At 55.1% G+C, this 14293-nt stretch overlaps 1 protein-coding gene across 1 annotated transcript; it reads left to right on the top strand.

Annotated features, from left to right (window-relative positions):
- Positions 1–3455: 3455 nt before the first annotated feature.
- cbx4 (chromobox homolog 4 (Pc class homolog, Drosophila)) lies at positions 3456–12982 on the top strand. Its single transcript, XM_088600212.1, has 5 exons — positions 3456–6032; positions 6178–6221; positions 7082–7147; positions 9016–9082; positions 9971–12982. The coding sequence occupies exons 1-5, from the start codon at positions 5964–5966 to the stop codon at positions 11279–11281; spliced, it is 1557 nt and encodes a 518-aa protein (XP_088456338.1). The 5' UTR covers positions 3456–5963; the 3' UTR covers positions 11282–12982.
- The last annotated feature ends 1311 nt before the right edge of the window (positions 12983–14293 follow it).

Below are 14293 nucleotides of genomic sequence, written 5' to 3'. Positions count from 1 at the left end.
TGAGGCTGAGAGTGAGGGAGTGAGGAGTGAGGGAGGAGTGAGGCTGGGAGTGAGGAGTGAGGCTGGGAGTGAGGTGAGGAGTGAGGCTGGGAGTGAGGCAGGGAGTGAGGAGTGAGGTGAGGAGTGAGGTGAGGATTGAGGTGAGGATTGAGGTGAGGAGTGAGGCTGGGAGTGAGGCAGGGAGTGAGGAGTGAGGCTGGGTCTCCTGTCTGATGTCTCCCTGATCCATCACCCTTCATTTTCTCGTTTGGGCCACAGACAGTGTGTCGTGAGGCCCGTGTGTGAACAGCCTCTGCTGAACCCCAGACTGAGGGACTGGGGGATGGCACTGGTGGAGCTGAAGGCCAGTTCAGTTTAAGCTCTCACTTCTTAAAAACATTAAAGCATCAGAAAAGTTGTGCAGTGCAGAGCGGTGCCGAGGACAGTCCACCCCAGCCTCTCTCAAGCCCACCTGCTGTGGGGAGGGGTGGTTACTACTGTTTTCCAAAAGGATAACATCTTTTTGACATCTGGGATACGTCCTGCCAAAAACCAGACCCTCTAAAAGTGTAGATTAATGATTTATTTAATCATGTTAAATACAATTGCCAATAATTACCAGATAGGTAAATAAAACCCTGAAGTTATTATTAATATTAATACTGGAATAGCGATGCTTGATTGTGGATTTTGAATACATGGATGCTGTATTAATCTGAGAAGTGGCTTTGCGTGATGTTATTAACATCTGTTATTTGCTGGGTTCTGCCTGCGTCTCGGGTCCAGTCTCCAGGCATGGCTCGGGCTGCTGTGAGCCCCTCTGCGTCTTGCCCTCTGTCTGCTGGAGTGCCCAGCAGTGAGTTGATCTCAGTCCCAGCTCTCCATTGACACTGTCTCCTCCGCCGATCTCCCGCTCCGCAGAGAACTCTCCAGTCCCTCACGCCCCCCGTCCCCCTGTGTCCCTCAGAGGCCTCCCGTCCACCCCTCTCGCCCTGGGCCCTGTCCACCTCTCGCTGGGCTTCCCAGAGCCCGAGTCACTGACCCATGGGCTACTGGTGCCAGGGTCTGGGAGCTGCTGAGTCACTGTTTGCTGAGCTGTGTCATCAGCAGAATGAATGCCCTGTGCATCACTGTGCATCAGCTCTGTGTGTCAGGCATGGCCCCATGTATTTGACACAAACAGCACACACACATAAAGCAAAGCGATGCCCACAAGAAGGGAGTTTAATACATCTCGTCCATTAGCTAACCAGTACGTGTGGGCTGAGGCTCAGGAAGGCAGCTCTGTGCGGCTCAGGCTTTAAGACGTCAAGGGGCGATAACAGCAGCCTGTCGATTTAATGAGGCCTTAACTGGTTTGTCGTCATCGGCATTGATCCAGTTATCTGCAGAGCCTAAAGCCTCGCTGTGTGCGTCACGGGTTCAAGACGCTGTCTATATATTCCGCGGTGAATCACCGGCGCGCGGGGCTCGTCGGCGGCCACGCGCTTCCCCGCGCCCCGGCTCGCGCACGCTGACCGCCCGACGCACAGGTCGCGCTCTCCCGGGGCTCTGGAGCCGCGTGGTCGTTTGTGTTTAATAACCGGAGGGGTTCGCTCGCTGCTGCTGCGTGGCGCGGGGGTCTTTGTGCGCAACGTGTTCGTCTTCTCTCTGTCACCCCTGACTCAGAACATTTACTCATAATCTCACACGGGGAAGAACGTTTGGCCACGAATTGTGTCTCTCTTTTGTTGAATTGCCTTTTCTCAATGAAAATAATCCAGGCGACACAGCGCAGGGTTTTAGTTCTCTATCCGCCTGGGAAAACAAGGCGCTTTCAGCCTCTCCCTATTAAATAATTTCCACATTCTGAACGTTTCGCGCCCACATTCCAGCTACGCTTTCTATCGTTCTTCTAGCCTGTATTGAAGTTAAAGATTGCATTTTAATTTCTCAACTGAAACACGTGCACGAGTTCAGCAGTTCAGCAACTGAAGTGGTGCTTTTCCTGCTTTGTCTGAGATAAGAGTGTCGCTGCATCCAGACAAGCGAGACCTTTAGTACATCTCGAGGCTCGACCACCCCGCCGTCTCCAGATCTCGTCGCAGACGTGCGATTGTCCAAGAAAATCACCTTGCTCTGAGCGCCATGTTGGTCGAGACATTTCCTGCGTCACCTGCTGAAGTCTCCCTGCTTCAACGGTTAAACAAATACAAATAATATCGCAGAAACATGACGGGTGCGAGTTGGGAATGATGCGGTAGTACAATTGTGTTACATCTTAGCTGATGGCTCACTGATAAACTTTCCCCAAGCAAGTCGCTCAACTAAACGCACTCGCAGCAGCGCGTGAGGGTCCGTTCTCATTCTCCACAGACGCGCGTGGACCGGTAGGCGGCGCTCTCACCTCTGGACCACGAAGGTCCAGTCCAGTGCTGCGGTCATTACAGATCACAGGCTCACTGTCCGAGAGAGCAGAGGCGCTGACCCCCGTGTCCAGCTGCACTCCGGACACAGTCCGGTCCCCCTCCGCGGAGCAGCTCGTCTCTCCCGCCTTCTGGGTCTTCTGGGAATTATTAATTAAGCAATTATCGTGGTTCTGACGTCACTTCTGCGAACTCCGTGAAGGACGTGGTCAAAAGGGGACAGGCATGCACGCGCTGTGTCTCAAGCCAGTGGAGGTTTAGCAGCCTGACGACACAGAGACGTATTTGATATCTGTCGTTGCTAAGCGCACAGTCACTGTAACTCCGCGCTGGGGGGTTTGTGCGACAGAGCTCAGATTGTTTTCCCGCGAAGAAGATAAGAGCTTCACGTGTCTCCGAGCTCGTTCCGTCGAACTGCGTCTGCACACGCGGACAGCAGCGAGCCGCGCGGCGGGTTTCGCTTTGACTCGCGCAGCGAGCCCCGCGAGTAACAGGTGTCGCCCAGCCCAGCAGATTGCAAACATCGCGCGACAGCGAGTTATCCCGCCCCCCTGTTTGCTTAATTAACTGCAGCCTTTATCTGAACTCGCAGGATTTTCTCATTTTTGCCAGGGGAGCCCAGAAGAGCTTTTTTTTGGGGGGGGCGTCTGTACTGCAGCATGAACCATAAGAAGCAAACGTGTGAACGGGGTCAGTTCAGACAGCGCAGGCTGCGCTGGTGGAGATGCCGTGTCGTGCCGCCGCGCTGCTCCAGTGTGATAAAATGGGGCTGCTTGCGATCGGCAGACATCAGCTACACTCCCGCCCGCCTTTCCCTCCACATCCCGCCGCCTCGTCCTGTTGCAAACGCGCGGATGCGGGTCTTCGTGTTGACCGGGAACGAAAACAGAGCCGGGAGCGTTAATTAAAAGACCGATTTTATTTCGGTGCGGCTTTTCGAATCATTGCCTTATATGGCCAGGCAGCCCTAGCGCGTGCCGGCTCGCAATAGGTTGCGGGTTGCCGCGCGCCCTGCCTGCGCTGTCAGGTTAACCCTTGCGTTGCTGAATTTCAGTGAGCAAAGCTGAACTCATTCGCAGAGGGGGGGGGAGGGAGGTAATTAGCGAGCACGCAGTCCACCCCCTTTCAGATTTTCACCCTGTGTCCGATGAAAAGAAAAAAAAACAGCGGCATCAATTCGATTAATAATTTTGGTGTGCAAACGGGAAATAACGCTTCATCACGACAGCAATTATTACACTAATTGAGCGCGCCAGCTGCATCTCCGGGCTACATTTCAGCTCTCCACTGCAGCCCATTAAGCACCAATTTACACGTGTGTGTCTGCGCCCGCGCGGAATTGGCAATATCAATGCAAATGACTTCCAGGATTTCAAGGGGGACGGCAGAGGCACGCGCTCCCAGAAACCAAAAGTTGACTTCGGAAGCTGTAGGCAGAGAGGCTCCGTCTGTGTGGGTGCGGACCAGTTATTCCAGTAAATGTCATGACGAAGTCTACGTTTTGGGATATTCACAGGGTATATGATCAGCTCAGAAGGTGTGAAATATCTCTCGATGCCCCTGCATGATCTGGGGACAGTAGTTAATGCTCTGGAGGAAGTGTCGGTGGGCTGCCGAGACCTGGGCGTTATGACCTACATATCTCTCCAAGCAGGGCATGGGGATGCGCGTGGTTCTGCTGAGCTGCACGCGAGCGGTCTGACAAACGCCTCGAGCTCGTACCCTCGCTTATGAACTGCGGAGGAATTTGATCAAGGAATGCGCTGCGGTCTGGTCCAGAATTACTCAGCAAACTCCGTTTCCTGGCGCTTGCACACGTGTGACTGAAACAAACACTTGTCCGCATTCGTTTAGGAGGGTTAAGAAGTAACTGTTAAAAATTGCTCGAGGGTTATATGCCTTTAAATTCCGTGTTTTTGCCCACCTGTCTACAATCCCCAATGGAACCTGGAGCTGAAACCCCGCATAGCAACGCGCTGATGAGAAAAGTTATTAATCTGCCGGCGATTAATGTCTTTCTCGCTCCTACTCCGAGATCTGAAGGGTTGTTCCCGGAGCCCGGTTTGCCCAGCAGAATATTTCCTCTCTATCTAAACCGGTTAATCGCAATCTTTTTTTTTAGATAGGGCTCAGATTGTTTTCAGTCAAAAATGTCTGCCCATGTTTGGGCAAAATGCAGCCTAACACAATTCCACAGTAAACGCACATAATGTTCGGATTTCGGGAATCATTCAGGAATCATTGTAAACGCGGAAAACATGGCCTTTTATCTCCGTGTTGATTAACGTTGGCTATTTTATTTTGTATTCAATTGATGTCTCGTCTTTCCGCTGTATTTTAGCCCTTTCGCAGTTATTTCGGTTCCGAGGAAACGAGAATTGTTAAGGGCAGGTCACGAATTTGAACACAAGCTCGTTGATTCCTTGAGCTGCACAAGAGCCTCTTTATGTCGGAGAAATTTACGGCGGGTCTTTCCCTAAACGTGGTTTTCTCCGTCTAAAATCACGGCGGTGTGAGCGATTCACACTCAGCTCTGTTTGCTCTTGTCCACCGGTTTGCTCTACACCATTTTAAAAACTCCATCCGATTTCCTCAGGGATATTGTCTTTGAGGGAACAAGCGGTTTGCATGACGTTACAATTCCAGTGATGTGCTCTTACACGGCGGCATTTCGGGAAAACTACCTACACGCGCTCTGACAGGGCCCACCCCCCGTTCTCTCTGGCGTGTTTCTGCGACACGAAGGTGTAACACCAGCTGGGCACTGCTCAGGTACTGCGTGACGTCGGAGCTGCTGTCTGCCCCGCGCGGAGCGGAGCCCGTGCCCGCTGCACGTGGACTCCCGGCGGTTCCGACACGAGACGTGACAGGAATTCCCGAGCGGCTCCTCACGCACGAGCATAAGCGCGCGAATTAAAATATTGAACCAATGGCACTTCTCGTGAAAGAGTTGGGGGATCCGACTGTCGTCTGAAAAATATTATTCATTATAACGCGAACTATACAGAAGCCCCCCCCTAAAAAAATACCCTGGGTGCTTGTTAACACTGAAACAAATAAAACAGTCCCTCGTCTGCAAACGAAACCGGCCAGCGGGGTTCCCGCACAGCTCGGACAGACCCGCTGGGGACGGCGGGGAGCACCGAGGCGGAGACCAGAATCGACAGGGTATTAAAAAAAAAAACAGCGCGGAGGCTAAGTGTTAAAATTTTCATCAATGAGTATAATTTCGCCAGCTCCCTCTCGCCGCCCGACTCTGCTCCGCATCCGACAGCTGACATTAGAATAGAACCTTGCGTTAGCGCCCCCCCAGAAGCTGACGTCACTGTGGTCGCTATTTGCATGAAACTGCTTTTCTGCAGCCGCTGCCGGAGCTCATATCTCGCTGTTTCTTGCCAACGAGCACCAGAGAGAGGGAGAGAGAGAGAGGGAGGACGGACGAGACAGAGCAGGGGGAATACAATTCTCGCAGCAGACAGCCGAGAGTAAAACCGCCAGCCGCACACAGCGAATCCACCGCGACCCCCGGCGCCCAGCCCCCGCTGCCCTCGACACCCCTCGCTCGGACCCCGGGCGGGAATGGAGCTGCCCGCCGCCGGCGAGCACGTCTTCGCCGTGGAAAGCATCGAGAAGAAGCGGATCCGAAAGGTAACGTCCTCCTCCTGCGGCCGGGCTGCCGATGAACACGGCGTCTCCGGTCGTGGTGTTTATGCGTCTTTTCCTTCTGCCGTGGGTTTGTCACGGGGGTCGTGGGATGGTGCTGCGCGCGTTAATTCTGTGTTTGTGCTCGCAGGGAAGAGTGGAGTACCTGGTCAAGTGGAGGGGATGGTCGCCCAAGTAAGTCTCTGTCTCCCCATTTTATTAACATGTTTATTGTGAGCCCCATCTCCCCCCACATCCACGCGCCTCGCAGTGCTGTTCCCCCCAAACCCGCGCCCGTGTGTGTGTGTGTGTCACTCGCGGATGCCTTCACTAATGCATGCAAGGGAAGAGCGCGAGCCCACGGCCATCTAATCCCCTTTTAATTATCGCTCTGTTTCGCACTGGCTTCGCGCAGCGGTATAAAACTGAAGTTAAAATGGCCCCCGTCCGTTTTTTTTTCCCTTTTGGTTTTTCAGTAATGAAAGTAGCAATAACACGCGCTGTCACACTTTGACACCCACAGTGAAATAAGTCCTCCTTCAGCCCGCTGGAGTGGATGAGGGTGCACCCTGCATGCGTTCATCCACTGCAGGGATATCGTAGATTTGCACCTTAGTGTTAAGAATGTCATATTTTTATAGCAGTCTGCCTTTGTTTGCGTGGACTCCACAGTGGAATGACAACCTAGTGTCAGATACGAACACAAGCGGAGATGTGGACAGTGTTGTGATGCACAATACCGCAATAATCGGTTGAATCCCGGTTTAGCTTCATGAATAAAGACCCGCAGTGAAACAAACGAATCTCTAGCAGGGCTGTCGGCTCAGACGCCAGTGAACGGCGCTGTTCACTCTCGGGGAAGGCGATGGCAACATCAGTAGCTCTGAACCCGCTTCTGCTCCTCCTGGGACTGAGCTCCCGGCCGGCTGGGGGCCGAGGCGGCCGGACACCGGCGGCGCCCGTGCGGGAGGGAGGGAGGGAGAGCGAGCGCGCGAGAGAGCGCGGAGGGATGTTGACGTGTTTTTCTCTCTTTCTCTCCCTCTGTCCCCTGATAGATACAACACGTGGGAGCCGGAGGAAAACATTCTGGACCCGAGGCTGCTCATCGCCTTCCAAAACAGGTGAGCCGCGCAGGCAGCCTGCGCCCGCACAGCGCATGCCTTATATGGCGAGGAGCGAGGGGGGGCGGGCGAGCTGTCAGTGTGTGTGTGTGTGGGGGGGTGTTACTACAGCGCTTCCCGGCCTGCTGGGGGACGAGCCTGCGTGAATGAACTGTTATTGGCATTGCTTCGTTCACCCAGCACTTCCTGGACTCCTCTTTCGTGTTTTCTTTCTCGCTTCCAGTCTGTCCGCCTCTGTAGCGGAATTAATTCTCCGGGCTGTGGGTTGGCTCACTGACACACACACACGCACACCGACATGTTGCCCGCTGAACACCCCTCGCGTTCTGAGTGTGCTGTGACATGAGATTGAACTTGGTGCACTTCCTTCTGAAGTCTGACAGGTTTTGTAAACATTCCCGGGGAACGTGTTATGGCACATGTCCAGAAGGTGTTTTTTTTTATATATATATACACACCGCTATCTGGAAAGGCGGTGAAGATGAAGCAGCCCGTTTCGGAGCCTGCCAGGAGAACAGTCACAGTTGTGCTGCAACAGCTCTGTGCCACAGGGCGAGCGGGGGTCTCCGGGGACTCCAGCGTTTATACTCCTGTTCGGACCGGCGGTTTTTCACAGACACAGCAGCCGAGCACGCAAGGCCACGCGGCGCCAAGCGAGCCCCCCAGCGGCCCGGCCTGCTCGCGCGACCCCGGCTGCTGCTGCTGCTGGTCCCACCCCCGGCGACAGCCTCCCCGCTCCGGCTCCGGCTCCGTGCTGTCGCCGGGGGCTGCGCGCCTTCCTCGGTGTTTTTATCCCAGTCCCCCGGCTGCTGGCGGCGGCCGGCTGTGTTTGAGCCCCGCTCCGTCTTTCCTGTTGACTCCCAATAACTCGGGCGGCACGGCCTTCGAAACCATCCCCGTACGGCGGGGGGGTGTAACCAGCACTTAAAGGCACAGACACTGAACTCGTAAACAAACCACCGGGGTCGCCCCGCGCGGTTATTGCCAAATGGGCTGTGAGGAGCTGGGGACGTCGCTGGAGGTCGCCTGGTGGGAACGGATGATCGGCTATTGCTTTATGGAGCATAAAGTTTGCTGTGACTGGGGGTGTCACTCCGAGTTTCCCCTCCTGGCCCATTAAGGACACCCCTCCCCCCGTCTCTCCGAGTCCGCCCGCTAATCAGCTTGCAAGCGCGCTGCCTGGTTCCTCGGGTTTTGTTTTTCTATAATTGTCCTAATGGGCTCTTGCTCCGGGGAGGGAGGGGGGCCGTGGGCGCTAAACGCAGGCCGATTAAAACGCGCCTGGCCGCTACTTTAATTAGGGTTTGTCTCTCCCTAGCTGTAATTGATTTCGTTCATTAACATGTGTGGTGTAAAGTATATACACTGCAGACGACGTAATAACCGCTAATTATTTCTTCTCAGACGTCGTGAGGTCCAGCACAGGGACTGAGCAATAATGACACGAGCAGTCATAGAGCTGACAAACAAGCGTTTCTGTGCCATAGAAGGAATTGTCATGCATTATCCCAAATTCAACCCCAGAAATTCAGCCTGTGAGTCTAAATTCTGCTTTGGGATTTAAACCTGCCTGTGCACCTTGCAGGAGGGCCTCTGCCTGTGTGAGTGACCCCTCCAGCAGAGGCTGCTGCAGACGCGCTGTGTGTGTGGCTGTGTGCCTTGGGGCCGAGAGCAGCAGAGCTGGAGGGCACTGTCAGCCGGCAGAAAGCGTCTCTTCCTCTCTGCACGTGACGGGGGGGGCTGGGCTTCCACTGAACCTGGCCTTACGTCTTCAGGCTAAAACTCTTGAGTTTTTATAAAGCTCTACATGCATATAGAGCACAGACCTCCCGCGAACCCTGCGCTCTAACCCTGTGTCCTTCCTGCAGGGAGAGGCAGGAGCAGATGATGGGATACCGCAAGAGGGGCCCCAAACCCAAACACCTGCTGGTCCAGGTAAGAGCACATCTCCCGCCCCGTGGGGAACGCTGCCTGCCGCGTGGAAAGGAGCCGCGTCTGCGTCAGGCCCTGCTCGAGCCACGCGGCCAGTACTGCGACTGGCCTTCGCTCAGGTCTGGGCTTGGCGTTGTCACGGTGTGCCAGTCTCTCTAAATGAAATCTGCACATCGGGACCATTAGCAGGACTGTGTGTTGCACAGTTCAGAGGGCAGCTTCCACTCCAGTTTTCTGTAGTAAATCGAAGCTGCTGAGATGTGAAGATGGCACAGTAGAAGAGTCTTCTCCGTGCCCCTTGGTCAGATGGCCGATGGCGGCGATTCCTTCTGCCCCCGGTGTGAAGAAGCTCTGAATCCCGGGACCAAGACCCTCAGGGTCACCTGGGAACTGCAGCTTTTATTATCCAGAACCTGACGGGCTGCCAGGATCAGCATTCCTGGCTCTGGAGTGGAGCGGGAGACCAGAGGCTCAGCTCCTCTGGAATGACAGAGACGGGGGCCGCAGGTCAGCGGGGGGGGCAGGCCGGGGCAGTTAAATCGGTGATGAGGCGTGACCCTGCCGCTGCCATCCTTGAGCGCGGAGGTCAGTGTCTCGGAGAGCTGTGGGATTCGCTGCTGCGTGCCTGATGGCCTGGGAGCAGACCCCTGGGAGCAGCTGGGGGTGTGTGGGGTCTCCAGTGCCCTGATTGGAGGCCATCGTGGACGACTTGTAGATCGGCCCCCTCGCCCGTCTTCGCCGCTGAGGAGGGGCTGGCGGTGCCCTGTCTCCCTGGCCTCCTGCCCCCTGTCTCCCGGCCCCCCGTCCGCTGTCCTGCTGCCTGCGGACGCTACAGAACCTCATTTCTTTCCCCTTGTCTGACCCAGCCTCCCTTGTTCTTGTGACCCGCAGCTCCCTGCCTTCGCGCGGCGGTCCAGCGTGCTCTCGGGGCTGCAGGAGTCCCCGCCGGAAGAAGACGGGCGCCCCAAGGCTGAGCCGGTCCCGGCGGCGCCCCGAGTCCAGCCGCAGCAGTACCAGCTGAACAGCAAGAAGCACCACCAGTACCTGCCCAACGGCAAGGAGAGCCAGGCGGACCCGCAGGCCGGCGGCAAGAAGAAATACTACTACCAGCTCAACAGCAAGAAGCACCACCACTACCAGCCCGACCCCAAGATGTACGACCTGCAGTTCCAGAGGGCCAAGGAGGCCAAGAGCACCAGCGGCCCCGGCTGGAGCCTGTGCCCCCCGCTGCAGCAGAAGTGCTGCCTCAGCCAGGTGAAGGACCTGTCCGTGGAGCTGAAGAAGCTGCCGGGCCCCCTGACGGGGAGCCGCCCGGGGCTCGGCTCGGGCGAAGCCGGCGCCGCCAGGGACGCGCCCGTCGCCAGCAACGGCGGCGGCGACGGCGGCGGCAAGATGAAGATCGTGAAGAACAAGAACAAGAACGGGCGCATCGTCATCGTCATGAGCAAGTACATGGACAACGGCATGCAGTCCGCCAGGATCAAGACCGGAGCCGCCGGCGCGGAGAGGCCGGCGCCGCCCGAGAGAGCGGACGGCGCCCCGGACCGGAGGACGGAGGCCGAGGCGCCGGCGCAGGACAAGGGAGACAGCGGGGGCGCGGAGGGCGGGCCGGCCACGCCGCTGACCAACGGACGGTCCTCGCCGGGCCCCGGGGGAGAGGGGGCCTGCGGTGCCCCCGAGCAGGGCCGGGGGGAGCCCCCGAACCCCGCGCAGGAGCCCCCGGACGACCAGCCCCTCCAGCTGACCACCAAGCCCAACCTGATCCCCTGGCCCTTCGAGATGGGCGTCCTGTCCCGCCTGGAGCAGCGGCGCAGCGAGCCGGCCGCCCACGCCCGCAAGCGCAGCCTGTCCGAGCCGCGCGAGGACCGCGGCCCCGCCAAGCGCCTCCTGAGCGCCCGCAGCGTCAGCGCCCCCGCCGGCGCCCCCCCGCCCGCCCCGGACCGGCCCGTGGACCTGCAGCTGCGCAGCCTCCTGCCCCTGGACCCCGATCCCGAGGAGCCCATCGACCTGAGCTGCGTGAGGCCCCGGGCGGGGCCCCGCTCCGGGGCGCCGGCGGGAGGGGGCGTGGAGGGGCGGGAGGCGGAGGAGGCGCGGCAGGAGGAGCCCTTGTCGGGGTTCAAGCCCTTCCTGGGGAACATCATCATCACCGACGTCACGGCCAACTGCCTCACTGTGACCTTTAAGGAGTACATCACTGTCTAGCCCGAGGACTACTGCTGGACACGCGGATCTGTACAGTATAGAAGAAAGATTATTATAATATTCATAATTTATGGTGTTGAATAGACGTTTGTTATTGTGACTGATGCTACACGGACAGAGCTCACCGACCCCAAGTCACCGATTCGCCGGCTGTTCTCTTCGACATGGGCCTCTTCCAGAGTGGTAGTTTTTCTTTTTTCGGGGAAAAAAAAAAGATTTTCGACGTTATAAACCCTTTGTTTGTGCGGTATGGTGCTGGCTCTCCTGTGTGAGCGCAGGCGTGGCGCGCTGGGGTGGGACCCGCAGCGGGAGGGTCTGCTGGGAGACGGGGTGTCCCCTCCTCCCTGGCACAGGGGGTGTCAGGGCTCAGATCCAATAGCACTGACCTACAACGTGTATATCGATATATACATAGTATAGAGGTATGCTTCAATCATTTTTTGTACTTGAAGATTTTTTTGTACCGTTTCCACTGGAATCGAGCTTTAGGATCCTTGCGCTTGATTTGGTTGGGAGAGCTGAGAGCGATGAATCCGTGGGGCAGAGAGGGCACTGCTGCCCCCTGCTCTCGCCTGCTGGGGCAGCCCGCTGCTCCGCCAGTCTGGATTCTGCCCCGGTCTGAAGGCAACAGGGGTCAGTCGTCCTGATGTTTGGTTAAACAGCACAAAATGGGATACATTTATGAAGGAGCTACAGGACAAAAGTGTAATTTGCACTATTTTTACTTTTTTGGAGTGGTGGTGGTGGTGGGGGGGCGGGTGGGGGGGTCAACAAGTAAGAAATGTTCATCTTTATTGATGAGGTGGTGTCTTCAACTTCAATGGTAAAGAAAAAATCTGAAACTCAGCTCCCTGCAGGCGTGGGCAGGGTCTCGGAGGGAGGGGGCACCTGGGCACAGGTGTGGGCAGGGTCTCTCGGAGGGAGGGGGCACCTGGGGGTGGGCGTGCCTGTCTGTGTTTTACTTTTAGGAGTGATTTTCCTGTTTCCATTGGCTCACAGGGACCTGAGGATCAGATTTTAAATCATTTGAGTGTCCGATTGAGGACTAAGCTACCTGGGTATTCAGCAGATGTAAATCTGTGTTTCTGTTGTCGTTTTCTTAATTATTTTTCTATTCAACCGGTGTGTAGACTGTATAATCCTAAGGGATGACATTTGTTTTCTAATGTATTCAGATGATCAGGAGCTATTTTAAAGACTGCTGCTACAGTGTCGATATAATTTTACTTTAAGCTGTTAATTGAAACTGCTTGAATGTAACTACTTCAGAGTTTAAAATGGCCTTCACTTCATCGCTCACTGACCTTGCAAAGTCACTGCAAACAGCACAGCGTCCCTGGACTGTGAGGAATAAAGTATTTCGCCTCCGACCGCCCTACTGGATGTCTTTCCAACAGGAGTTTCCTGTTCTGACTTCAGGCCGTTCAAGCTGCGGCGCGTTCGCCCTCCTCTGTAGAGCGGCAGGCCTGCACAATCACACACCGTCTACTGCGGGAGAATGCTACGTGCTTTCATGCGAAACTATTCAGTCTCTTACAAATCCTGCTTTCTTTTTTGTTCAATGCACTTGGCTGCTCACAGAGAAATGTACCTGCTTTATGTGATAATATGAGCATCTCCTTGTTCTTGCTTCAGCTTGCTGGGGGCGGCTTTCTCTAAGGTGTTCATGCGGTAACAATAAAAAAAATGAGCAAGAGAGAATTGATGACGTCATTTTCTGAAAGAAGGGAAGAATGTAATCCGTTCGTTGCGCGAGACCGTATCGAACACCCACTCCCGCTCGAGCGGGAGTCCCGCGGTCGTGCGGCGCGCACTCGTGTACAAACCGCGTGACTAATTTCACTCGCACCCAGTAGAGGATTAAAAATAGCTACAGGCCTAATCCCGCTTCCTGTCCTGCAGGACCAGGAAGGCTCGCCGAGGTCCCAGCCTGGGCTGCAGCGGCGCACGGACGCAGGGGCTGACGAGGAGAAAGGGCTCGAGTGTCACTCGGGCACTGAACCTGTCGGAGAATTAGCGGGCGCCGCCGATTCATGGCGTGAAGAGAATATATAACGATGGTCGATACGCCGATGTCCCTGTCTGTGATGGGTTATACGTTTGCTTAATAATAATAATAAACTTTATTTTATATAGCGCCTTTAAAGGTGGCTTCTCAAAGCGCTTTACAGGATGACAATAACAATAAATAAGAAGAATACACAAGATAAAACATAATTACAATATATAGAGGAGACCATGGATGGTGGTACTAAGAAAAGCAGAGGAATGGAACCAGTTAAGTAAAGGCTTTTCTGAAGAAGAGGGTTTTGAGTCTGGATTTGAAGGAGTTTAGAGAAGGTGACTCTCTGATATCCTTGGGAGAGAGTTCCAGAGCTTGGGGGCATAACAGGAGATGGCCCTGTCACCCCTAGAGTGTAGACGGGCTTGGGGGACAGACAGGAGAGCAGAGTTAGAAGAGAGAAGGTTGTGAGGTGGGGAGTAGGGCGATAATAGTTCAGACAGGTACCGAGGGGCCGAGCCACGCAGAGCCTTGTAGGTGAGCGTGAGGATTTTAAAGTCTACAAGGAATTTGACCGGAAGCCAGTGCAAGCGAATCCTGCTCCCCCACAAAAATACAAACTGGTCTTCTAGAATTTGATTGAAAGAAATATATATATTCAAATTGATACGTGTATATTAGAACCTTTCTTTTTTATACACCCTGCTGGTATCAGCGACAGTCCTGGTTCCAGAGTGACCGTGGTGCGCATGAAGGCCGGACCGTCTCCGCCTCAAGACGGCGTTTTCACAAATAAAAAAAATGTAATAGGCGTAAATGTAATATATATACTTTGGAACGTTTAATATTCCCACTCTCCCAAAAATAAAGACAGTATCCGCTTTTCAACAGTAGACCAGGACGTTTCAACTATTTTACAAAATATTTGCTTAAATTAAATGAAACCTTTCCACCTTAATTCAGATTCCTCTGAGCAGTGATCCGAGTAGCTCTTGTACACCGCGTGGGTC

This window comes from Lepisosteus platostomus, chromosome 11 (genome assembly GCF_059453375.1).
Source record: "Lepisosteus platostomus isolate fLepPlt1 chromosome 11, fLepPlt1.hap1, whole genome shotgun sequence".
Lineage (NCBI taxonomy): Eukaryota > Metazoa > Chordata > Actinopteri > Semionotiformes > Lepisosteidae > Lepisosteus > Lepisosteus platostomus.
This window is presented reverse-complemented; position numbering and strand designations above follow the sequence as displayed.